Raw genomic sequence first — 27,194 nt, 5'->3', positions numbered from 1 at the left:
AGTGCCTTTTCTTTGTTCGGTGAACTCCATTCAGCTTTTGCGGAGGTATAGTCAAAGTCATGATTTTCCTTTTCTCACTGGCATTTCTGAGGAAAATTTTGGCAGTGTGTCAAAATAATAACTAGACAAAAGCATTCTGAAGCTGGGCTAACAGCACTGCCAAATCATCCTCAGCACACACTGTATTGGAACACACAGGAGTTTTCCTGCACAGCTGTAGCAGTGGCACAGCATATAACCTCAGTGATCCATGCCCCACTCTGTGCGCGCCATGTGAAGCAGGAGGAGAAAGAGAGCTGAACTGGACACCCCCTCTGCCCCAGCTCTAGCTCCAGTGGTGCAGCTACCACCCCAGGCAGATACTACATGGGGCAAGAAAGACGAGTGAGTTGCCCTCTCCAAATAGCCCATGGATGCAACACATGGCCCCAGTGGCTCATGATATTCTCTGGAGATTTCACATAGAATAGGAGTCCCCTAACTCCCAGGAGTCGGGAGGGAACTCCTTATGCTTAACAATCTAACTCTCAACTGCCCACTTAAAATTAAGTGGTTTCCTGCAGCATGTGTGAGCCCCTCCTGCTTAATAATCTGTCCTCATTTTTGTGTTAGCTTAGACACTCTGGTTACCCTCCCAAGACATGAAGAAGAACTCTGTGAAGCTTGGAAGTTCGTTCCTTCCAGCAACCGATATTGGGCTAATAAAAGATATTTCCTCACCTACCTTGTCTCTCTCATTCCCTGGGACCAACACAGCTACAACAACACTGCAAACAATGTAAAAGAAAGTCTAATCAACAGCTGCAACCACTTATCTTCTAATTTCAAAGCCACTGCTACTGTGAGTAGATTTATTGAGAGGAAGCTTCTGCTGCTGATTGGCTATGATTTTGTGATTTTCAAAATGTACAGAGGTAACAGAGGATAACAAAGCAATGTGTAAACAAAGACCGATCAGAGATAATAAAGCAAGGCTTTGTAAATTACACCTTTCTGACCTGTGCTGTACTGGAGTCACACAGGTTAACACAACACTATTAAACTTAAGGACTACAGCTTTTAAGGGGAAAAAGGTAATTGCACCCAGTGAATCTTCTACTGGGTGTTTTTTTTTTTCCACAAGTAACTGGATTTTTCGAAAGTCTGCTTAGAAAAATTAAGTTTAGATGCATTCCAAATAACAGGCGTTCCTGATTTGTTACAGACTATATATACTTTTTTCTGACTTCTGTTCTATGTTTAAAAGATAATCTTTCTTCAAATATTGTAACATTTTCCAATATAAACACAGACCATTGTCAATTTGTATCTTAAGACTCCAGTCCTGCCAACACTTACCAACATGCTTAATTTTTCTCCCATTAAAGTGACTAGTGCCCCTGACTTTAATAGTAGAGGAATTTTCAATTGCTTTTTTACCTTTCAACATACTGCATTCTTATCTTGCGTCACAATGAAATTCAGATACTTGTTACAGTAAGCAGAAGTTCATTCCAGAGGTTTTTGCAGGGGAGGGAAGTGGAGACAACTTTGCTATCCTTGTGTACTGCTCTGGGAATAATGCTTTTTTACTGCATACACCATTTATTTCTTTGGATCACAGCAGCAAATTTGTGGTAACAAGATGAAAATCTAGATGTAGAAGGTGCAAACATCAGTGGGACACTGTTTTCTGTTATGCTTGAGGTCCAATCTACAATATACCTCTAGACAGGGAGATTCTGCATACCACTGCAAATCACAAAAGTGTCTTGTGCTGATTGTCTCCACAAAGAAACAGGAATTTAGAAGCAGACATGTTTGCCTATCATTCACAAAGAGAGGTATGGGCAGTGATTTTATGCAAAGCATGGAATTATGCAGAGCATGGCCTGAATCTGATAACAAAATCTAGCTAGCTTGCTCTTTCTTCACTGTGCCTTATGTATCCTATGTTAGTCATCTGTGAGCTAGCCCTAAACCTGCAACGCCTACTGGGACTAAGCGTTCCTTCCCTCAATCTCATAATAAAGGTTATAGCACAATTTAAAGTGAGCAAATCCTATTTACTCAGGAATTTCTTGTTTGTACATGATCATGCCAATAATATGTATTTAAAATTGGTATTCAGGCTTTTGTGAGAAAATTGCTACAATTATATCAACAGCTTGTTTTATAGTCATAATTACACTCTTCACAATGATTTTATTTAGTCCATGTCCAGTGAAGTAGTTCTGTAATAATGAATACCATTGAAATTGCTTTAGAATAACAGTGGTTTTCTTTTGTCCTATTCTAGTTCCTAAAAAACATGCAATTATATATATAATCTTGAGCTTTTTTTGGTTTTTCATATTCCATGGTTTTTCACACTTAAATTCATAAGGGACATATAATACTTTTATGATGGGTACAAACTGAAAACCATTGTGCACTCTAGTGACTTTGGCACAGTGCATCTGCGTAAATATATCATGCCTAATAAGCTTTTTCTAATAGGATTTGATAGCAGGAAATATTGTCAGCTCATTATTAATGAGATTTCTGGTACAATCTCCAATGACAGAGATGCAACAACCTCCATAGGCAATTTATTCCAATGCTTAACTGCCCTGACAGGATGTTCTTCCTAATGTCCTAATTGTTGCAATTTAAGCCCATTGCCTCTTGTCCTGTCCTCAGAGGATAACGAGAACAATTTTTCCCCTCCTCCTTGTAACAACCTTTTATGTACTTACATGGCACTTGTCTTCTTGGGGTATGTCTACACTGTAAGCTAGGGGTGTGATCCCCAGCTCACACACAGTTACTCACAGTAACTCTCATCTGAGCTAGCACACTAAAAATAGTAGTGTAGAAGTGGCAGCACAGACTACCTGCCCCAAGTACATACCCAGAAGGTTAAAGTGGATTTGTGCTCAGGGCGGCTACCCAATGCCAGCATGCTAGCTCAGATAATAACTAGTCTGAGTATGTGTACATGAATTGGGACTCAGACCCCCAGCTCATAAAGTAGACATAGCCTTAGTTTGTAAAATTTTTGGTACAGGCCCATGGGTAAAATTTTCAAAAGTGCCTACTTGACTTAGACTTTAAGTCTCATTTTCAAAAGTGACTTTAAACACTAAGGAGCCCAAATTCTATTGATGTTCAATGAAATTTTGACCCCCTAAGTGCCTAAGTCATTGTTGTTGTCATCTTCTCTCTGGTTGTCATGCAAATTGGTCTATCTAAGGTCTGCTGATAACTGGGCCTTGATATGAGGAAGAAAAGACCATGTACGAACTTGCACAGGCAAGAGAGAAAATGATGAGAGATGTGAACGAGGAATGTGTAAGTTGAAATGGGGCGTAATAGATTGCATAAAGGAGGAAGAGGTTGAAGAGGCATTTGGGAAATGAAAAAGATGGTGCCTGGGCCAGATGAAGTAGTGGCAGATGCACTGAAGGTGCCTGTGTGAATCTTTTTAAAAATATAGCTTTTGAAAAATTTTACCCAATATCTTAATATGTTTTTAGAGCACTTAGCACAAGAAGGCCCTGATTCTGATGGAAACTTCTGAATGCGATTTCAGTACAAATATTAAATAACAATTTGACGTATTATTCCAAAGATCGCTTTAACAGATGTCAAAGGGAAAGCTGTTAAAACATTGTAGATGTGTAGCATTTATATAGTGTACTCAACTTCAAAGTGTTATAGAGGCATTTAGTTAATTAATCCGTACAATACCTCGGGAGGTAGCTAAATCTTAACATTTCCATTTTCTAGATGGAGAAACTGAGTCAGAGAGGGTGAAGAGTAACCTTGGGCAAGTCACTTTAAATCTGTGCCTCAGAGCCACTATGGGAACCATACCTCCTTTGTCTCATCTATTTAGATTGTAAACTCTTCTGGACAGAAATGATTAGAGGCAGGGCTCGTAGCAGCATCTATTACATCTTCCTGGCATGTGCCATTATAAGATCCTGTGTTCAGTTGCTTAGCACCCTCATGCTTTGGTGCAGGGACTCTGTGTGGCAGGGGAATGGCTTTTGTGTCAGAAATGTGTTTTTGTGAAAATTCAGTTAGCGCAGGCTGAGTAAAGACTTCTTAGAGCTTAGCTTCTCTTAAATTCTCTGAAGATTCCAAAATAGTATTTTGTTAGTGTGTGTTGACTTGTTCTTGCCTCAGGCTGTTAAAGTGAACCTGCTGCTGCCCCAGACAGGAGAAATTAAGACAGAGCACACTTGCAGTGCCATACCTGGTTGCAAAAGGGCACTTGGGGATGGACTACATGTTTACACCCCATTTTACCGGAGTAATCTAGACTGGAAATGACAAGGAGGTTGCAAGTATTCATTCAGTTATCAGTCTCTTTTTTTCAAATGGAGATGGATGTGGGAGACCACTCTTGGATACTCTTGCCACTTAGCTATCTAAAACCAGTAGGGGATCAAAGAGAGCTTCTAGATTTACTTACCTTACTTTCAAAAGGTTAGGCAAGCCCTTCAAGTGAGAGGGAGATGTCAACTCTGTGAATGTTTCTCTGAGCTAACCAACATAGCTTTTTATCTTGGAGTGAGATGGCTGTCTTTGCCACTTGTGAACCTACATGGATAGATCCTCAGCTGATGTAAATTGTCATAGTTCAACTGATGCAATGAAACTATGACAGTTTATACCACCTGAAGTCTTCTCCTGAGTCTTCCTGCTAGATTTAATCAACAAAGAGGGGCACAGATCCAAATCACAGGTTATATCCCATAGTTTCCCAAAGGCCTCTGGAACTGCTCTCAGTAAAACTATCTGAAACTCAATAGAAAAAGATACTGTACTTGTTATTTTGGTGCAGATTTGTGCCTCATGGAAGCAACCATCTGGTCCAAAGTAGATAGATCCTACACATGAAGCAGACAAAATTTACAACAACAACAAAAATTGAATTTATATACAGTCAGAGCCAATCATATTCACTGGGATATCAATAAAGTGGAATAATTCTGAAGTTCAGTTTCTGCGATGGACGGACAATAATTCTTAGTCTTATTTAATTAGCTTTGGAGCATGATTTTCAGCACTAGTTCTCTTCCCTCTTAGACCTTATTTCTCTTCTATTGCAGACCATGTTAAAGGTTTAGCCCAAGGTGTCTGAAGCTGGGCAAATGAAAAACTGAGGCAAACAAAAGTAGTGATGCATTTGAAAATTTTGCTGCCTGTCTCCTACTTTGTTTCCACTTTCCTTCCATCCGAAGTATTATATAAATATTTCAGATGTTCATGAAAATTTCAGTTTGCCAACTGGTGTTCACTTTCACCAGTCTCCTCTTGCAGCTATATTTTATTCTTTGTGTTTCCTGATATTTGTCAGCTCATATGTCAAGCTTTGAGCACTGTCATGACATTCCATTTTAACTGAAGTGATTGCAAATATGAGTGAGCAAGCACTTATAAATAAGAGTACTACAAGGTACTTTTTGTATGCTTGATGTTACTGTAACGTATGCACCTGGGCTGGCTGTCAGCAGTAAGGACTGAACTCTGGACTTAAAACCATGCGTCATTGATGCCAGAGCTAAACAAGCCCTGTTAATCCACACTACTGGCAGACCCACAAGCTTCTATGAGGGCTGGCCACAGTGTGGGAAAGAGAGCCATATTGGGCAAGCAGTGGTAACTTCCATCACTTCCACATAAGTAAAAATGCCAGATTTAACACTGGTGGGGAGTGGGGATGGGGGTGGGGAAGGAATCCTACTTCAGGGTGCATTCCCTGAATATTGTTGAATAATACTGAGAGTGACTGACTGAAACATAGTTAAATTTTCAATTTGTTTCATCTTCAGTTTCTGATATCTAACTTTCTCGGAAGATTCCACTTGGACAGCTAAATACAATGCAAAAAACGCATTCACATAGTTATGAATCTATAATGATTTTTCTGGTTTTAATAGATATACATTTGTCTGATTACTCACATTGTGCTAATTAAATCATTATAATTATTATTCCATGTTTTTTCTTCTCACTGAGTAACAGGAATTTGCTAACCCAAAGCAAGATCAAAATGCAAAGATGGAGGCACAAACATCAGACTGACATTGCAATATATAATGTAGTCTTGTTTGTAAGCAAATGGTAACCACTTATACTACACTGAATTATTTGTCTCATCCGTCTCACATATTTGAACTCTGACCTCTTTCTATTAATTTTTGTGTATGTGAATCATAGTTGGCTTTTAAAGCATGCATTAAAAGTAAAAATATTTTGAACATGGAATTAATTACATGTTTCCATAAAGCAGATGATAGCAAAACATGTGCTTCCCAAATGGCATTAGTCAATTAGGTGAAGCTCACATAACACATATTTCTAAACAGTTAAATAGGAACTTCCAAGTTTGGTGGGAATTTCATTAAACATTCAAAGTTCAGTGTTACATAAATTTAATTTGTTTCTTTCATTTCTTCCAGGCTGTTTCCAGCTATGTAATGTTTTTCGAACACATGACATGGAAATTGACCAGTGCTTGCTGGAGTCCCTCCCTTTAGGCCAGCGACAGCGGTTGGTGAAGCGTATGCGCTATGATCAAATAAAGGCATATTATGAAAGAGAAAAAGCTTTTCAGAAACAGGAAGGACATGTGAAAAAGCAGAAACATGGAAAAAATCGAGTTCATTTCAACCTTGCCGATATGATACAGGATGCAATCATACATCATGATGACAAAGAAGGTACCACAGGCATTTAGCAGTAATCTCATGGTTTATTCCTTTGTGTGGCTAAAAGTTCCAGAGTAGCAACTATCTTGTGTCTTGGGGCAATTTTTAGACTTAATTTCAAACAACAGTAGCTATTTATACCTATTAAGCACTATGTACTTTCCAATTAACATCCACAGAGTGGATAAATGTGTATTATATAATATAAAACATATTCTGGAATATAACATGTCCTTGATGAAAGAAAATTGCACTTTGGAGGCCTTAGGATGTCACTGTGGGATAAATGTGTTTACAGAGTGTGATATAGCGAAGGCAGAAGGCTGTGGAAAAGTGATTGAGGGAAGATATGTAAGCCTCAGAATGCTCCGGGCTCTGTTCCCTGCAGTTTAGCTGAGAGTCGTTAGGGGGCAATTAGGAGCAGCTGGGGCCAATTAGGGACCAGCCAGGTGCTCCATAAAAACCCTCTGACCCAAACAGACAGGGCACAAGCTGAGAGGAGTGCTGTGCTGTGCCAGATTGTAGGAGTGCTGAGTTGTGAGGAGGAGCGGACTGGCGGAAGGTACCAGGCTCAAGAAGCCAGAAGGAGGGGGACAATTAGCCCAGGGGAAGAGAATTTGCAGTTGGGAACACGGTGCCAACAGCACATAGCTGCTTCTCACAGGGCCCCTGGGCTGGGACCTGGAGGAGTGGGTGGGCCCGGGTCCCAATCCCCTCCTCAGGGAAGACGGGGTGACTGAAGACGCCCTGATCCACTACAAGCAATGGAAGTGTGAGGCCCACTAGGGTGGACTCGGCTGTCTGCCACAAGAGTAATAGATTTTAAGGCTAGAAGGGACCATTGTGATCATATAGTCTGACCTGCATACTACAGCCATAGAATTGCACCCAGTTGTTTAGTGATGTTTTAAAAAATGTTTTCCCTGTGTTTAAACAAAGCTGTGAAATAAATAAGATTACTTCAAATATGTGACTCTGGCTGGGGGCAATGAAATAGTTATTAGGAATTGGTGATTCTTAAGAAGATGGGCTTGATAGTGTTTGATGAACCCTGATCCCAAAGTGATGGTGGTGATTGTTGTGATATGACAGCGTTTATGTATAGTGACACGGCTTTATGAAACATTGACATTAAAACATTGGCTCTGTCTGCTTCTGGATCCACTGAGCTAGTGATTTGATATAACCTCCTGACAGCATAATTGCACAGATCCTGAGATGTGTGTTTGGGTGCTCTGCACTGCTGGAGAGAGTGTGTGTGTGTGTGTGGGGGGGGGGGGGGATACACACCTGTATGTAAAGAATATGGAGACCCAGGAGAAGGGTCGGAATCTGGGGGAAGCATGGTCATAGAGACAAAGGAGAGACTGGAGGGGAAATCAAATCAGTATCTTAGAAGTCTGTATACTAACGTCATATGGAAGTGGAATAAGCAGGAAGAACCAGAAATGTTGTTTGACCCTCGAGTTCGAAGATGACCATGACATCACTGATTGGCTTGGTTTCTGTGAACACGTGTGTGAGACTGATCAGGCCAATTTGAACTTTGAACTGTCTGGGGCACACTGAATAAGAGATGCCACTATGGGTTACTTGATTAACAGCGGACATGCTGTTAACAGAGACTTACTTTGCTGGTGCTTCTGCTCTACTTCAGTAGTTTTCCTCTGCTCATAGAACGTGGTTCCAGTATGGATGAGACTTCGCCAAATAGAATGATCCTGATAGACTTAGACTTCTGCTGGTATAGCACCTGTTCCAGGTACTTTACCATTTGGCAGCAGGCCAATCGCTTTTGCAGTGTCAGTCAGTGTTGGGGGATTGGGAAGAGATACGTTGATTCAATCTGGGACAGCCAAACAATTGCCTCCTTGCTAATAAATGATTTTTGATTGAGGATGTTAAAGTGTTCTGCCCACCTCTGCAGTATCTTTTCTTTGTCAATGAGAAGTGTGGTGCCATTGGCCCTCAGTATTGGAGATGTTCCTGATGATCATGGTCCATAGATTGTCCTCAGGGCATCATAGAAGTTCTTCATATCATTCCTGTCTGCATAACACTGAATCACATTTGTCTTGTTGCTCAGCCTTGAGTTTTTCATCTCTTTAAGTGTGTGTTTGACTGTCCTCTTGCTGTTGTTGAAGGCTGCCTTCTTAGATGTTGAAGCGCTGCCTCCCAAACAGGCTTTATGTACCCAATGTTTCTTGTTCAATAGTCTCCCTGTATCAGTATCATTTTCATCGAACCAATCTTAATGGAAGCAAGGGTATTGGATGCAGCTGAGTACACAGTTTCTAAAGGATGCCCAATTTTCCTCGATGTTATTGGAGTTCGCATCAATTGTTACAAATTGATTACACACTTCTTCAACAAAAGCCTGTTTCACATTCTCCTGTTTCAATTTGGAGATATTAAGCTTTTTGAATGTTTTTTTAACTTGTGGTCATCTACTAGGATGTATCCAAATATTCAGCCTGGAGGCTATAAGCCTATGATCAGTCCAGACTTCTGCACTTCTCGTGACCTTTGTCACTCGAACATCCTGTCCGTCTCTTCTCCTGATGACATATTCGGTGAGATGCCAGTGCTTGGAGTGTGGATACATCCAAGACGTCTTGTTACGGTTTGACAGGCGGAAGACTGTTGGTGATGAGGAGGTCAAGTTTAGCACATTTCCTCAGCAGGAGGAACCTATTGCTGTTGCATTTCCTGAGGTCATTTTTTCCGATCACACCTGGCTATGCCTGAGTGTCCACGCAGAGCTCATTGCAGTATGCCCATGGAGAGGGCAACGCAGTGTGCATGCTTTTAAATTAAGCAGGGTAATCATACATGCGCCCATATTGTGCTGAAAGTTTCTATATTAAAGGCTCACAAAATGCATCAGCTTCACTTGAGGAGTTAATAGAAACCTTCTTTTGTTTCAGTTTGGGTGAACTAGAATCCGTCTAACTACATTTTTTTTTAAATGAACCAGAAAAACTCAAAGCAAAACTGCTGAGTTTTGTATATTTTTTTCACCTGAAACTAATAATTCAGGAGACACTGTTCCTCTTCCCAAGGACACCTTTGCCCTCAACAAGCCAAGTATTCTTTCTACATTTTGCTTCCATCTCCAGAAGCTGGAAGGTCTACGATTTGCAAGTGCCCACCACACACAAACACACTTTCCTGAAAGGTAGTGGTAGTTAGCTGTTCTTGTCTACACTCACACTCTTCACAGGGATCATCTTGTCCCCCCATTGCCTATCAGTGGGATTGGAGAGTGACACCTATATAGATCTTGCCCACTATCGACTGAGTTCTGCTGTTGTGACAGTGGCTATTATCCTAATTTTGAGATCTGATGTTTCCCAGAATGCACTGCCCTATTTGGGAATCGTGCAAGGAATTGTGGCATCCAAAAGCCTCCACAACAACTGTAGTAATGGCTGCATGCTTCATTATCAGGCTTAAAACAGTATCCAGAGTCATAGAAGTTCACACAAGTTTTGATGAATCTTTTTACGCAAATGGGGGCTGGGTTTCAGGTTGGTAAGGAAACCCAAGAGCTAGCTTTATATGGGTTTGGATTTCATTATGAAAAGGTCACACAGCTTTAATATTTATAAATTGAGCATATGTGGATAAAATGAATAGAGTTCATGGAAGAGCAGCAAAAACAATTAGGGGGCTGGAAGGGCTGATTCAATAGGGAAGAGGATCAGAGCTAGATGTGATCGTCTTCTCTTCCTCCTTCACTTAGCCAAACAGTCAGCCATAATGATCGTTTGCCATTTGGTCCATTCCTGTGCATCTGCAAGGGCTTGATGGACTGAAAGTCCAACCTTGGAACAAACTTGATGCAATGAGGTAATGGGGGTCTGCCTCTGAGCAACCTCCACTCCTCAGTTGGTGGAATTTTATCCTGGATGTTACAAGCCACTCAGAGAATGGCATTCACCAGAACTTCTTGCGGCATTCTGGCGACCTGTCTGAAAAGTGTAGGAGGCTGGCTGTGGACAGCGGCCTCACTAGTCTGTAGAAAGGAGCAACCATAAATATGTGCATTATAAATGAGGTCATTCCACTTTATTCCAAATATACAAGAAGGGGCACAGCAGGTGGTTACTGAAAGTGAGAGGGCAAGGAAGAAAAGAAGAGCAGCTAGTCCTATACGAAGAGTGGATGAGCCAATGGAGATACCACCAAATAATAGTCCCAGGAGGATACAGGAACGGTTGCAGAGGATTGCAAAGGAGAATAGTAGACGTGATGACTTGCAGCCAGAAAGAACAGGGGATAGGCTGGAGACTTGCACCATCACCAGGAAAAGGCAGGTCTACATGATTGGGGACTCCCTTGTGAGAAGAACAAACAAGCCTGTAACGAGAGCTGATGAGGAGAATAGAAGGATGTGCTGTCTGTTGGATGCTAAGATACAGGATGTGGACCTGAGGCTGAAGAGGATCCTAACAGGAGTGGGAAAGAATCCACTGATTGTCCTTCATGTGGGTACAAATGATATAGCTAGATTCTTGATGGAACTTATCAAAGGAGATTATGTCAGGCTGGGGAAGACTCTTAAGGAAATTGAGGCTCAGGTGGTCTTCAGTGGGATTCTGCCTGTCCCTAGAGGAGGACAACAAAGGCATGACAAGATTCTGATGATCAACAGATGACTTGGGCAGTGGTGCTCTAAGGAGGGCTTTGGGATGTATGGTCACTGGGAGGCATTCATGGACAGAGGACTGTTCTCTTGGGATGGACTTTATCTGAGTAGAGAGGGAAATGCAATTCTAGGATGGAGGCTGACACAACTGATTAAGAGAGCTTTAAACTAGGGAGTTGGGGGAGATGGCCAGGTAATCTCCACACCTGATTTTAGCATTGAGATGGAGGAAAATGGGGAGCAGAATAGACATTAAGAGGAAGGGTAGTGTAGATACTGTACCAAATCAGGTAAGGAACATGAGCGAAGCCAAAGAGCAAAAATTAAGATGTTTGTATACCAGTGCGAGGAGCCTGGGTAACAAAATGGAGGAACTGGAGCTACTGGTAGAGGAAGTGAAACCAGATACTATAGGAATAACAGAAACATGGTGGAATAGTAGTCACGACTAGTGTACGAGTATTGAAGGGTATGTGCTGTTTAGGAAAGACCGATATAAAGGCAAAGGTGGCGGAGTAGCATTGTATATTAGTGATGAGATAGACTGTAAAGAAATTAGAAGTGATGAAATTGATAAGACCGAGTCTGTCTGGGTAAAAATCACATTGGGGAAGAAAACTACTAGTTTCCCATGGGATAGTGCTTGGGGTGTGCTACAGACCACCAGGATCTGATCTGGACATCGATCGAGACCTCCTTACGGCTTTTAATGAAGTAAATTCTATTAGGAACTGTGTGATTATGGGAGACCTTAACTTCCCGTATATAGACTGGAGGACAAGTGCTAGTAGTAATAATGGGGCCTAGATTTTCCTGGATGTGATAGCTGACGGATTCCTTCACCAAATAGTTACTGAACCAACAAGAGAGGATGCCATTTTAGGTTTGGTATTGGTGAATAATGAGGACCTCATAGAAGAACTGGGTTGTAGGGGACAACCTTGGTTCAAGCGAGCATGAACTAATTCAGTTCAAACTAAATGGAAGGATAAATAAAACTAGATCTGTGACTAGGGTCTCTGACTTCAAAAGGGCTAATTTAAAAAAATTAAGGGAATTAGTTGGGGAAGTGGAATGGAGGAGAAGGACCAGGGCATATTGATTGATCACAGGATGACTATGAACCGCCAATGTGATGTGGCTGTGTAAAAAGCTAAATTTCCTTGGATGCATCAGACAAGGTATTTCCGGTAAAGATAGGAAGGTGTTAGTACCATTTACGAGGCACTGGTGAGACCTCCTCTGGAATACTGTTTGCCATTCTGGTCCCCCATGTATAGGAAAGATGAATTCAAACTGGAACAGACGCAGAGAAGGGCAAATAGGATGATCTGCAGAATGGAAAACCTGCCTCATGAGCGGAGACACAAAGAGCTTGGCTTGTTTAGTCTAACCAAAAGAAGGTTGAGGGGAGATATGATTGCTCTCTATATACAGCAGAGGGATAAATACCAGGGAGGGAGAGGAATTATTTAAGTTCAGTGCCAATGTGGACACAAAAACTAATGGATATAAACTGGCCATCAGGAAATTTAGACTTGAAATTAGACGCAGGTTTCTAACCATCAGAGGAGTGAACTTCTGGAATAGCCTTCCAAGGGGAGCAGTGGAGCAAAAAACCTAGCTGGCTTCAAAACTTAGCTTGATAAATGTATATGGGATGGTTGATGGGACAGCCTAGTTTGGCAATTGACTGATCTTTGAATATTGGTGTTAGATATTCCAATGGCCTGTGAAGGGATGTTAGATGGGGTGGGGTCTGAATTATTACAGAGACATTTTTCTGGGTGTCTGGCTGGTGAGTCTTGCCCACATGCTCAAGGTTGTAACTGATTGCTATATTGGGGTTGGGAAGGAATTTAGATGATCATACTGGTCCCTTCTAATCTTAGAGTCTATGAATCTCAGAGCACTAAGTCGTTCATGTTGTCAAAAGCAAGAGCAAACAATTGTCCCAAAGAATACCTTGTACCACTGGGATTAGATGGAGGTGCAGTAACATGAACCTTTTCCTGGTCTACCAGTACTGGCTTCACGCTATGTGACCTGTGCCATTGAGTCTTTCTCAGCAACCTCGTGTAGTTAGGTGCAGCTGCTGCCCTGTGTCTTCACCATCTGTGTTAGCCATCATTTTTACGGTTCTCATTGGACCTGTCCACCTCGCATAATGCCCAAGGTGTTATTTCGGACCAGCCAGCATCGCTGATGGCGTAGCTCCAATGAGCAATCCCCTACTTCAGATCTTACACCCCGCCACCACAATGAGGTAAAGGTTGGACTCTGGGGGAGATGTGATATTGACCAAGTGTTAATAATTTATATGTATTTGAACTCTGATTCCAGTAACAGCAAGTATATGGACATAAACACCAAAGACAGACAGGAATTTTTAGAATGATATAAGGCAGTGTAGTTTGGAATAAGATGATGAAAGAAAGAAAGAAAGAAAGAAAATGTAGGTTTAATATCAGCTAAAGCTTTCTGACAATAAAAGCTGTTGGATTGTGAAATAGTCTGCCAATGGAAATATGAAGTTCCTTCTCAAAAGCATTTAAAGCTAGACTGGAAAGCACATTATGCAGAATAATCCTTTACTAGTAGAGAGGATGGGTTAGATTACATGATTTTTTTTATCCCCATCTGTAACCTGTATGATTCTATGGATATTGTGGAAGCAGTGCACATGGATGTATATTTAAGGCTGAGACGAGCTTTGCACTTAGAATAGGGATTCAACCACTTATTATCTGGGAAGAATGGAGCATATCCTCCCCAAAATTACAGCACTTGCTTTTTGGGCACAGAATTAATTTCCTGAGACTTTATACAGGTAACTCTTAATTTCTTTGAGCTAAAATTAATTTTAAAACGGATCATTTAAGAAATTTAGCATCCAGTGTCAGACCATTTTTTTGTCTCAAGTGATCTTAACAATGGAACACACTCATAAAATCACCCATAATGTTAAAGCTCAGTGAAATCTCATTTATTGCTTGTTGTCTCCAGTTGAAGACATTTGTAAAGGAATAATGGTCATGTTTTCCCAATACTGTTCATGACTGAAAGTTTTCCTCCATCAGGGACTGAGGAATATTCTGTTACAGAGAATTCCACAAAAAATCTCTCTTCTCCAACATGACTGCCATCTCCTGAGGTTCTCAATGGACTAAAGCCACACTCAGTAGCCTTCAGTTGGTGAGCATTTTAAAATGGCAACTCTCCTCCCACTGTTCTCAATAATACTGAGTATTTCTGCCTCCTGACAGCATAGGGGTACCTATCTTCCCTGAGGGGAAACTGGCTTCACTGTCTCTTATTCTTACTGAGAACAAGGGGAAATGGTGGCCATTTTGAAAAAGGGAAATTCTTTTAAAGTTTTTCTGAAGGAGATGATTTTATATACCAGCCTCTGCTGACAGATAACTTGCTGTTATGAAAAAAATGACAAAGTGAACATTAATCCTAAATATTTCTTTACAAAAGCTACCTGTTGTACTATCTCTTCTCAACGGAGTAGTGGTGGTGGGAGGGGGAAGAGGGTGGAGTGTGGAAAGAGAAGGGTGTGTGTGTGTGTGTGTGTGTGTGTGTGTGTGTGTGTGTGTGTAATGAGAGGGAAAGGTATTTTGAGATGTGTGTGCTGGGAATGTAAGGAAGTGCAAGAGGCAGGGGGAAATTTGGAAGACAGGAAACGGGAAAATTTGGCTGTACACTTTCAGTCTATTTTGTGCTGCTGTAGTGAAACAAACTGGATTTATTACTGCAGCTTTAACTGGTCAATATTCTCTGAATGATTTGTGCTGCTTTAGAGTAAGGTAAAACAATCAGAGCATACCAATGAAGTCTCAGTCTCTTGGTTACTGTTCATGTTTAACTTTTAATTTAAAAGAAAAGGAAATTCCCAGACAAAAACTGCATTAAAATGGAGGCAAGTCTTTGTTACAGGGTGCTGGGAGAAAGCAGGCTGAGTCAGCCCTCTGCCACTGAAGTTCTATGAGGGGGACAAACAGCCTGAAGGGGAGAAGCCACAGCCACAGGAGTGTGAGCTTCCCTTGAACAGTGGCTGGAGCAGTAAGGTCCCTGCTAGGCAGGCCGGCATGCAGGTCTTGCCACCCCTGCCCCATCCCTGCTTCTGCTCTTGCCCCTGCAGCAGCAGTTTTTCTCAACAGGTCCTCTTCCCCACACCAGCCAGGCCCCTGCCCCTCCTGCTACCCTGCTTCCCGGCAGTCTCCCCCCCCCGGGCAGTTACTGCCTGGGGGGGGGGGGGCCTGCTCGTCCACCCTCCAACAAGGAAAGGAGTGAGAGGCTCCTGCCACCTCCACCATCTTTCCTGGGGTCTCTCCTGGTTTGGCTGCTGCTGATTCCCACTGCAACTGCTGCTGAGTGCTCCTTCCCTGCTGCTGCCTCTCCCCTTCATCCCAAGTGCTTGTGGGTACACCCATCCTTCCCCTTCTCTGGCCTTACCCCCTTCGCTGTAGCTGCCTTTGACCAGTGGGATCCCCTTCTGCCCTGACCACTGGCCCCTCTTCCCCCCTTTGCTATCACCCACACTGTTTGTTGGTTTATTGGTTTGCCGCACCCTTCTTGCTTTGGCTCCCTGTACGACTTTCTGGTCAGTTTGTTTGCCCCGCCCTAGTCCCTGGTGTTAGTTTGTTCACTGCCCCACCCCGGCCTTTGCAGTTTGCCTCCGAGCTTTCCTATCCCCACTCCAGACCCGCACCTATCTCCCCTCTTCCCCTGCCTACTGCTGCTTCCCCATCACCCGGTCCCTTCTAACCACTGTGTCCCTGCCTCTCCCCCGCAGCGCTTGTGACTTCCCCTTTTAGTTGAACCCCCTGCACACTGCACTCTCCTACATTGGTTTAGCCCCTGCCCTCCCCGTGCAACCAGAGGAGCTGGTGTTCTGCCTTGGGCTAGTGAGTGTGTCGCCCCTGCTTCCCTGCATAGTTCGGCGTCCCTGTATTCCCTTGTGTCAGCGTCCTCCTCTCCTGCTTCCTGCCTAGTGGGGAGGAGTGGTTGGCCCCCCACTTCTCTTCCTATCCACACCCCCTTCCTCCACACTCCCCTCCCCTTCTTCCGTCCCTTCTCCCCCCAAAAAATCTGTTCCTACCCAAGCCCCGGGATGGCGGGTGTGCCTGGGGCTGGAACTCCCCACTTGGATCCCCCCACTTCCCTGATCACCCGTTCCTGCCCATGGTGGCTGGCTCGGCTGCCGCTGCTGGGACACCCAGCATTGCCCCTATTGGGACGATGGTGGTGGCAAGCTCAAGTAGGGACGCTGGGGACTCTGCTGCTGCCATGGCTTCCGTCCCCCCTGCTTCGGGTGGGGGCAGCCCTCGGGCAGTAAGAAGGGCCGGGGGGAAAAAGAAGGGCAAGAGCAGACACCTCCCTTCTGCCTCTCCTCTCCACCCTGGGGAAGCCCCTCTCCAAGATCAGCCTGCTTCCCCTCGGCTGCAGAGACCCTGCCCTCAGCCAGGTCTTCTCATTCTGCCGGCAGGTACAGCTCCAGCTACCACCAGCAGCGGGTGGCAGGGAGGTGCTCAAGGGGTCGTTCCTGGTGCCCCATCAAGGGGCCTGGTACTGGGTCCACTACTCCACAGGTGCTACCTCTGCCAGGCGATGAGGCATGTCCAGAGGCACTGCTCCCTGGCCTGGCAAGGAGGGATACCCCAGACCCCTGAGACCCAGGAGAGCGCCAGCCAGGACAGCGCCAGTGACCCTAGCCATCCGGTCCCTGTGGCTTCCCCTTCTCCTCCATTGCACGACATCATCTCTGCTCAGGACCCAGGGGTGACCCCCTAGAATGCTCAAGCAAATGGGTGGGGGCCCCACCAATGCCAGGCACAGTCAGGTGGGACATGGGGAGGAGCGGGAGCCAGGGCCGCCCCCGTCAGGCACCGGAGAGGGTTTGCCCCAGGAGGGAGGCCTCTCCTTCCCCCATTTTCCCGCCTGTCTCCCCAAGCCCCGACCCCAGTGCCTTTGCTCCCCCTTGCCTTGGAGGACTGGCTGCTCGTGCAGGGCAAGCCGAAGGAGCAGAGAGCTCCTGTAAGACCATGAAGGGGGCTGCTGAAGCTGAGCCTTCCACCGTGCCCCCTGTTGGAGCCCAGAGGGCGGCACCAGCCATGGCAGCGAATGTGGGCTCCACCATCTCCCTCCTGGAGTCCCTTCTCGAGGGGGCCCCAGCAAGAAGCCCTCCCGCCCCCTTGCCATATGTTTCCCCCTCGCCGGTGCCAAGGCAACTGCTGCCTTGGCCGCTGGTGCGGAGGAGTTCGTGGTGGTGGGAGGGGACCTCTCATCCATCTTTGATGAGATCGATGTCCTGGGTCTGACCCTGGCTTGCCTCCCCCTATGGAGGGCCTCATTCTGGGAAGCACCCAGCCGCCCCTTCCTCTTCCATCCCTCCCTTCCCAGGCTGCTGTCCCTGCTCCCATCCCCGGGGCACCCTTGGGCTCCTCTGCCTCCCAGCAGATGGTGGCAACCCAATTGGGGCCGCCGAACCCTTTCTGGAGATGGCTGGGGCCAAGTTCCCGGGCTCCGAGCCTTGGGGAGTCCCTTCCTCTCCTGTGGGGCAAACACCCCTCTTACCACCTGAGAGTGCTGGTCCGGCTGCCCCTTCACCTGGGGCCGAGGCCGGTGGCAGTGAGGCACCTGAGCCAAGCCCCATGGAGGACGCCACCCACCTATCTAGTTCCTGGCCCCAATCAGGAGGCACTGCGCCCCACCGGCCTGGTTGCTGGGGTTGTGGATCCGACCCCCAATCCTGATCCCGACCCTTCTGCTGCTCCTTGCCCTGACCCTTCCCCTGCCCCAGCTCCCACACCCCTTCCTGCTCCTGATCCCAGTCCAGCTCCTATCCCTGTCACCAACCCTTCCCCTCTTTCCCCTGCCTCCTGTGTTTCTGCCCCCCTCCGGAGTCGTCTCCTTTCCCCTTTCAGGCTCAAAGGGGGTGACTTTTGTTTGCCTCTCCCAGCCCACCAGGGGCTGCTGTTTTCCCTCTGCTGCTGATCTTAGTTCCCGTCCCAGCAGGCCGGGGGGCCATTGCGGGGGCCAGGCTGGAGGACAACCCCCCACGATATGCTGTGGGACAAGCTGTGCTCCTTTCTCTGGAACACACTCTGGGGGACACTTCTGGCCGTGAGGGCCACACTGAAGGAGGGGAAAGGAACCTGGAGGCAGGAGGCTGTGGCCTACCAGTGGATCCGCAGCTTCTGTGATGCCCTGGTAGCCTTCAGGACTGGCCATGGATTGCTGTGGGGCCCGATGGGAGCCACTAGCACTCCAGCCTTCCTCATAATGCCGGTCATCGTTGCCACCTTGAACACCTGGGGGTGTAGGATGGGTCTCCGCAGGTGCCAGATACTAAGTGCTCTCCTTCCTTTGGGAGGAAGGGTACGCGTTGGCGTTCCTGCAGGAGACCCATACGGATCCAGCCACCGAGGCCAACTGGTGGCTGGAGTCGGGGGACAGGGTGTTCTTTAGCCATCTCTCCACTTGTGCGACTGGAGTGGCCACCCTGTTCTCCTCCAACCTACAGCCCAAGGTGCTGGGGGTTGCCAAGATCACGCCGGGCTGCCTGCTGCACCTCCAGGTCCACATGGGGGTTCTGGCATTGTACCTGGTCAATTTCTATGCCCCAACATTGGGCTCGGAACAGGTGCATTTCTTCAAGCAGGTGTCCACCTTCCCCGGCACCCTGGATCCTCATGAATGCCTGGTCCTGGGCGAGGATTTTAACACCATCCTCAAGGAAAGGGATCACACGGGGACCGAGCAGTGCCAGGCCACTGCGGACGTCCTCAGGGAGATCGTCGACCATCACTCCCTGGTGCAGGGAAGTGCAGGGGCAGAGAGGGGAGCAAGCAGTCTGAAGGGAGAAGCTACAAGCCACAGGATGAGGGTGAGCTCCCCTTGGTCAGTGGCTGTAGCTGTGAGGCTCCTGAGGCTGTTAGACTGGACTGTGCATCAGTAGATGGTAGTGGGCAACAAGCTGTAAGTAAAGCACCCGGTGGGAGCACGAAGCTGAAGTCTGTGAGTGGTTTGTGGGAGCAGAGGATCTGAGAAGCAGGAGGGCCCTATATGAACCTGCTACACTTGGAATAATTGTATTTATGTTAGTAATTTATTCTGTAGTGATGCCATGAAAGGAAAGAAAAGATCACAGATGCTGAAAGATATTGATCAGAATCATATATTTTTTGCATTGTGTCACACAGGGCAGCGTTAAGTTTATCTGGGTGTCCTAATTGTGCATTTTCATACCTTAGCATGTTTGGATTTCTTTAAATTCAACCTTAACTCTGAATTTCTTGGCTTGATAATGCTTTGTTTTGGTATAATTACAATATCCCTGTATGTGTTTGTCTTAATTTACTGTTATATATTCTCAACCGTAACTCCATTTTAATATATTTTTTGTTTGGGAATATATATGGAATTAACTGTATGCATGCAGTAGTAGCCACTGAAACACCAGCGTTTGTCTGCTATAACTATACAGTGGTATTTGAGATATCACATTTAGCTTCTTTTCCAGTAAGAGGAGAAAATTGTGTGACACCATTATTTGGTAACCACTGGCAAATGTTGATTTTAAGAGGAACCACTGTAAGCGCAAATGTGATTGATATACATATACACATACAATGTGACATACATGGCTGCAGTCCTGCAACAACAACAAAATTGAGTACATGCTACATTTCACACACTGTGAGTAATGAAGTATATGGGACTTCTCATGGCACATAAAGTTATGGATGTACGTAAATCTTTGCAGAATTTGGGTCATAAAAAGGAAAAAGCAAAGTTATACTGTAATTGAATAAATCTGAGACTGTTGAAACAAATGCATTCTGCATTAGAAAACCATACTTTTATGTAAGACTAAAATAGCAGACTGTCAGTCAGAGAAGATGTTAATAACTTTAATCCTCTGTGCATGTGGAAAAATGAAGCATTTCATCAACCAGCTTGATCCACCCATTGACAAAGGGGCTGGCACAAAGGCACAGAAGGCAGATACACATTTCAAGCCAGAGCAATCCTTCAATCTTGTAGGTTCAGTATGGTTGTTAACCTTGTCTGGAATCGTGTGTGCTGAATTAAACAACTCAGGGCATCTTTTTGTTAGAACACTGAAAAACATAAAGCCTTTAGTTATTGGATAACAGATGTTAGGTAATCAAAGCAATCCATTTAAAAAGCAATCATAAAATCACAGGGAGATGAAATCTGAATATATTTGAATTTCTATAGGATTCCATATGTGCTTTTTGTGCTCTCTGCATGTTTTATGTACTATAAATATATTAAAAATGTGCAAGAGGCACACTATACAAGAAGATACTTTCTTGTTTTGCAATGTAAAATTTAAAAGTTATTATTTAATCAGAAGATGGGAGATGTATATTTATGAAGTTAAATGTATATGAAAAGCGCACATTTTAGATTCTAAAATTTTAGATTGAGAGGTCCCCAAACTTGGGGTGCGCCTCCTTGGGTGGTGTGAGTCCAAGATATTCTGAATCCCTAGTTTGAGTTTGGGCAGCTAACTCAAGCCACTGCCGCGGTGTCTACACTAGTATGTTTTAGTGTGCTATCAATGGTGATCAATTGTTCTCCATGTTCACCGAAGGTAGGACAAGAAGTAATGGGCTTAATCTGCAGCAAGGAAGATTTAAGTTAGATATTAGGAAAAACTTTCTAACTATAAGGGTAGTTGAGCTCTGGAATGGGCTTCCGAGGGAGTTCATGGAGTCTCCATCATTGGAAGCTTTTAAAAGCAAGTTGGACAAACACCCTGTCAGATGATATAGTTGAGGTTAGTCCTGCTTTGAGCAGGGGGTTGGACTAGATGACCTCCTGAGGTCCCTTCCAACTCTAATATTCTATGATTCTATGATAGTCTAGGTTCACTTGGCCCTGACGTAGTGAAAGGGGCTGGACTTGATGATTTCTCGAGGTCCTTTCCAGCCCTACATGTCTATGATTCTATCTTGAGCTGAGCTTGCATGAGTCTGTCCACCCATGTTGGGAATCTCACTTCCCAGGTGCAGTGTAGACATACCCATACTTTTTAAAAATAATTTTTTAATTTCCCTTTAACAGTTGTTTGGTTCTACTTACAAAAATACAAGTACCATCCATTAAGACAATTATTAGCCCATCTAGGGATCCAGTTTGTTAGAGGTATAGCCTGACCTGAACTGATGTCACTTACTTATTTACTTTCTCCACACCAGTCAAAATTTTGTAGACCTCTGCCATATCGCCCCTTAGTCATCTCTTTTCCAAGATGAAAAGTCCCAGTCTTATTAATCTCTCCTCATACAGAAGCTGTTCCATACCCCTAATTATTTTTGTTGCCCTTTTCTGTACCTTTTCCAATTCCAACATATCTTTTTTGAGAAGTGGTGATCAGATCTGCATGTAGTATTCAAGATGTGGGTGTACCATGGATTTATAAAGGGGCAATATGATATTTTCAGTGTCATTATCTATCCCTTTTCTAATGATTCCCAACATTCTGTTAGCTTTTTTGGCTGCCACTGGACATTGAATGGATGTTTTCAGAGAACTATCCACAATGACTCAAATATCTTTTTCTTGAGTGGTAAGTTAATATAGATGCCATCATTTTATATGTGTAGTTGGGATTATGTTTTACATGTGCATTATTTTGAATTTATCAACATTAAATTTCATCTGTCATTTTGTTGCCCAGTCACCAAGTTTTGTGAGATCCCTTTGTAACTCTTTGCAGTCTGTTTCCTATCTTTTAACCAGTTACTGATCCAGGAGAGTACCTTCCCTCTTATCCCATAATCATGTACTTTGTTTAAGAGCCTTCGGTGAGGGACCTTGTCAAAGGCTTTCTGAAAATCTTAGTACATTATATCTACTGGATCACACTTGTCCACATGCTTTTTGACCCCCTCAAAGAATTCTAGAATTGGTGAGGCATGATTTCTCTTTGCAAAAGCCATGTTGACTCTTCCGCAACAAATCTGTGTGTCTGATAAATAGTTTCAACCAATTTGCCTGGTACTGAAGTTAGGTTTACCAGCCTGTAATTGCTGGGAATGCCTCTGGAACCTTTTAAAAAAAATTGGCGTCACATTAGCTATGCTCCAGTCATCTGGTACAGAAGTTGATTTACATGATAGATAGGTTACCTAGCACAGTTAGTAGTTCTGCAATTTCACGTTTGAGTTCCTTCAGAAAACTTGGGTGAATCCCGTCTGGTCCTGGTGACTTATTACTGTTTAATTTATCAATGTGTTCCATAATCTCCTCTAATGCCACCTCAATCTGGAACAGTTGCTCAGATTTGTCACCTAAAAAGAATGGCTCAGTTTGGGAATCTCCCTCACATCCTCAGCTATGAAGACTGATTCGAAGAATTAATTTAGTTTTTCTGCAATAGCCTTTGTGTGCTTCTTTAGCATGTTGATTGTCCAGTGACCCCATTGGTTGTTTATCTGGCTTCCTACTCCTGATATACTGCAACATATTTTTGCTGTTACTTTTGGAGTCTTTGGATAACTGTTCTTCAAATTCTTTTTTGGCCTTAATAATTATATTTTTACATTTCATTTGCCAGAGTTTATGCTGCTTTCTATTTTCCTCAATAGGATTTAACTTCCACTTTTTAAAGAATGTTCCAGCCCTGGTCACACCAGGGCCAAATACAGAGATAAAAAAACCTATCTACTCGTACTTGAATTTCCCCTGTTCATACATCCAAAGATTGCATGAACCCTTTCGGCCACAGCATCACACTGGGAGTTCACATTCATCAGATTATCCATTTTACACTCCCAATCTTTTTCAGACTCACTGCTTCCCAGGATAGAGTACCTCATTCTGTAAATATACTTATATTCTTTGTTCTTAGATGTATACATTGACTTTTAGTCATTTTAAATTGCATATTGTATGCTTGCACCTAATTTACAAAGTTGATTGAAGATGCACCCACAGTTATTGCTGGCAATGAGAAAAGCGAGAATTATTTTTTTTTAAATCCCCTGAAAGCAGAGTGCCCACATTTGTACTTTTGTAACATAAGAATAGGTGAAAGGAGGAAACCAGCTCATCATGTGCCTTGCCATTGGATTCTTCTGCAATATTTTTCCTTTTGGGACTTCATACTGGTTTCCAATGAAGTGTTTTAATGTAATGGAGATACTTGTCTGTATTCATACTTTAATTGTTCTCCCCTGGAGGTTTCTCCACATCAGTGGTGAATTGCTTCATCATAGTTCTTTTAAATGACTCTGGAAAACTATAGCAATGACTCTATTTTTACCAGGGATTTTTAAAGAAGGACTATAGCTCTTTATTAAATGCTATAGGACGACTTTTAAAATTCTTTTAAAAGGTTTCAATTTTTCAATTAGGTTTTATAGGGCAGGCACGCAGAGTGATTTGGGTGAATAACAGTTAGATGGAGTGGTTAAGCAGAAATAATATGGGGAGGACTGGAGTCTGATCCTGGAATACGCTCTGTGTGAATGCTGGGGTTCACCAGCATTGAGTTCATGGCAAAATGTGGGTCAGAATTTGCTTACAGGCCGTTGGAGGTGGGAGGTCTTCCCCTGGAAGCTATGAACTTAGAACTAAATTAACACAAGTTAGAATCAATGGAATGATATACATTACTTTAAAAAAGAAAGTTAACCCCTTCCTCTCAGGGCTTTTGCTGCTGTTCTGCTTTTTCCCTGAGCCTGAAATGCAGTACTTCCTCCAGGGATGGCGAGGAAGCACTGGTGAATCAGAGGAAAAGACCTAGGACTACATGGACAGTGTTTTGAGGGGTTTCTTTAGCTCCTTCTATTTATCTTGTCTACATTTTGTTCCCCAATAGCAATTGCAAACAGAAAAAAAAGACATGGCAAAACAAACATGCCAATATTTTAGTCATCTTCCTCTTTCTTGTCACTTCAGCTGAAGAATATTTTCTTCTTAAGCCATTGGGGTATGTCCTTAATTTTGTGTGGAAAAGCTGTAGCTGTTAAAGCTGTTTGCGCGTCAAGTTGACATTTACAGCTATGAGTCAGGACTGAATATGTTGGCTACATGGCATAATAAATAGACTACTGACTTTTCTTGATTATTGCTATTCCCAGTCATTATAGTTGCAGTGAAGGAACCTGAGATTGGTAAACATTCTATTAATTAATCTAAAAGAAGGGGTAATTTAGCTTAATTTTTACATGAATTGAATTTGGGCCATGAGCTGGAGAGGTCAGTAGTTAGGATGACATTGACTATTATTCTAAATGTCCCCATTTACACACACAAGCCTCATATACACAGTTGAAGGAAGGATTCAACCTGGTACCCCAAAATCAGACCCAAGGCACCCCTACAATGGCCTGCCTCAATCATCAATTTGTCTATTTTTGGTAGGTGAAAGTGAGTGATCTGCCCCAGAGGAATTACCAGGGTTTTACCAGGGGTTTCCCTCTGACCTTTGGAAAACTCCCCAGAATAGACTAACTGTTAACCCTTGGAAAGACATGGATACAGTCTTCTACTCGAAGGATTGGCACTCAGGCAATAATCTTTGAAAACAAAATAACTTTTATTTTAACAATATTCCCTAATACAATAAATCTAAAAGCGTCATAAATTCTCTTTCAAAAGACATACATCAAAAGTAAAATTTATTTGACACACACACACATTAAAGTACCTAATGTTGCATTATATAATAGGAAATACGGTTACATTCTGCATGTGGTAATCAGTCATATGTACGATGCTGACAGCACGTTCTTACCTACACATTAAAACAGTATACATAACAAACACATACAAATATCCAGCTTTATTATCTCAGACATACCCATTCATATGTCCTATTTGTTTCTTATAGAATTGTCATCATACTTACCTTCTGTAATCCTCCTCCTCTCTGCTGGTTCTTCTGCTCTGTCCTTGCTACTTTGTTTCTTTGTTTCAGTGATTTTAGCTTGTCTTCTTTGATTGGAGTTTTCTGCTTCAGTGATTTTAGCTTGTTTCAGTTTCTGATCTTCTAATGACTCTTTTGCCGCTACTTTTATCCTGATGTCCCCACATTTGCTCACCCACACCGGTAACTTCCACTGGCACTGACTCAAGCCTGTCAGCTCTCAGTCTTATATACAGATTTTGGCCTATTCTCATTGGTACCTTTCTCAATCCTTAGTACCTTTCCACCAATCAGCTTTAATTTTTTTCTGACGTGTTTGTTCTTATGGAGCAATCACAGCTGCTAAACTCATCTGTCAATCAAGCTGGACCTGTTTGAAAACCTGCACTATGCTTGACTGACCTCTCCCTTCAGTTTTTTTGGGTCACTTTTATTTCACCTTAGCCTGCTATTGGATGAATTACTCCAAGTCCACCATTTTAGTTTTTCTGGTTACGTTTGCCTTCAACGGCCATCTTGTTTTTCCTAGCCATAACCACTCAAAACTATCTCTATTAACTATTATTAAAACCTTTTTAACTATAAACAATTACATATTTTTGTGCCCTAACATTGATTCACTATTACCACTCCAATTTTGCTAATTTAAATAAGTTTAATTTCAATCTTTTCCCTTGCTTCAGCTAGTGGGGGCAGGGCAATTGCTCTTAGTGTTGTATTCCTCACACAGAATAGAGCAGTTGAAATATCTCTTGTATCAAGCCAGTCAGCCTGAGGCTGCATGTCCCTTTTTTACAGTTTCATTCTACTGACTATAATATTACAGTATAGTATATATGACCTTGAAGTAGTAGATACCGTGGTTATACATGAGGAATAATGAAATGGTTGTGAAAGGTAATTTCTCATGCTGTGCATTGTTTGGGGGTTTTGATTAAATTCAGACTCAAAAGGCAAACAAGACAGCTTAGTAGTTTAATGCTGCAGCTAAGGTCTGTGCTTCAAATTTAGCAAACACAGATACAGTTGGTGTATAGTTATAGGTTTTTGAATCTCAACATTTGCCCATAGAGAGTAGGAAAAATATGACTTGCAATTTTCCTAAAAACAGAAGCATCTGCTGGAGACATGAGCTGCTGTTCTGTGCCTGTATTCGCTAGTAAGGTGATACAAAGGAGAGTAAATCTGGTGCCTTCAGCACACTGCAATGTATTTTAGCACAGTAAGCCAGATTCATCTCTGGTTTAACTCCATTGACTTCAGTACATTTACACATGGGATGGAATTGCCCAATTTGTTTAAAGAAACCTAGATGCGCATAAATAGAACTGTAGAGAGCCAGGGACAAATTCAAAGCAAATAGAAGCATATATAGTTCCAATGAGGCTTACTTAAGCCTGTCTCTCTGTATGGTTCTAACTGTATATCTACTTGGAAGAGGCAAATACATTTTAGATTTTAAAATTTACCACTTACTTTTAAATTCTATTAATAACCCAGCTAAACCAATGAGAATGGATAGAGGGCCAATTAACTTGCAGAGGTTCTGAAAATGTTCCTTTGAAGGGTTGGCGTGGGAGGAAGCAGGGGCCACAGTCTCCAAACCCTGAAAATCCCGGGGATCTGGATGGATGCATCTACCATGTGGATACTGACCCTCTATGGTGTCACCTAGTCTTCTTTTCCCAAACGGTAGCATAGCTTTGTGAGATGATGTGCTGCTAATAGCTTTTTGCATCTAGGCAGGAAGTAAAATGCATTGAAGTGGAAGTTAAATTCTCTTAGTAACCACATTAAGTTCCATGAAGGTATTTTCCTATCTGTCTATTAGTTCCCAAGGGAGACATGCCTTGAAGAGCAGCTGTTCCTAGAATCACTTTTCAGTCTTTGGATTAGCCCCCACCTGTGAGCAATGGAACAGTGGCAGAAAGTTGTCTACAGATGC

At 43.3% G+C, this 27,194-nt stretch overlaps 1 protein-coding gene across 1 annotated transcript in view; it reads left to right on the top strand.

Moving 5' to 3' along the window:
* LOC137145860 (unconventional myosin-XVI-like) overlaps positions 1 to 27,194 on the top strand; it is a 212,019-nt gene that overhangs the window by 19,418 nt on the left and 165,407 nt on the right. Inside the window, exon 2 of the mRNA XM_067536802.1 lies at positions 6,435 to 6,695. Within this exon, the coding sequence (XP_067392903.1) occupies positions 6,435 to 6,695 (261 nt within the window). The remainder of the gene's footprint in view (positions 1 to 6,434; positions 6,696 to 27,194) is intronic.

The sequence above is a fragment of the Emydura macquarii genome, unplaced genomic scaffold, assembly GCF_026122565.2.
Source record: "Emydura macquarii macquarii isolate MOO-44397 ecotype Brisbane River unplaced genomic scaffold, CSIRO-AGI_Emac_v2 contig_3671, whole genome shotgun sequence".
Taxonomy (NCBI): Eukaryota; Metazoa; Chordata; order Testudines; family Chelidae; genus Emydura; species Emydura macquarii.
The sequence above is the reverse complement of the archived record's forward strand: the minus strand, read 5'-3'. Positions and strand labels throughout refer to the sequence as shown.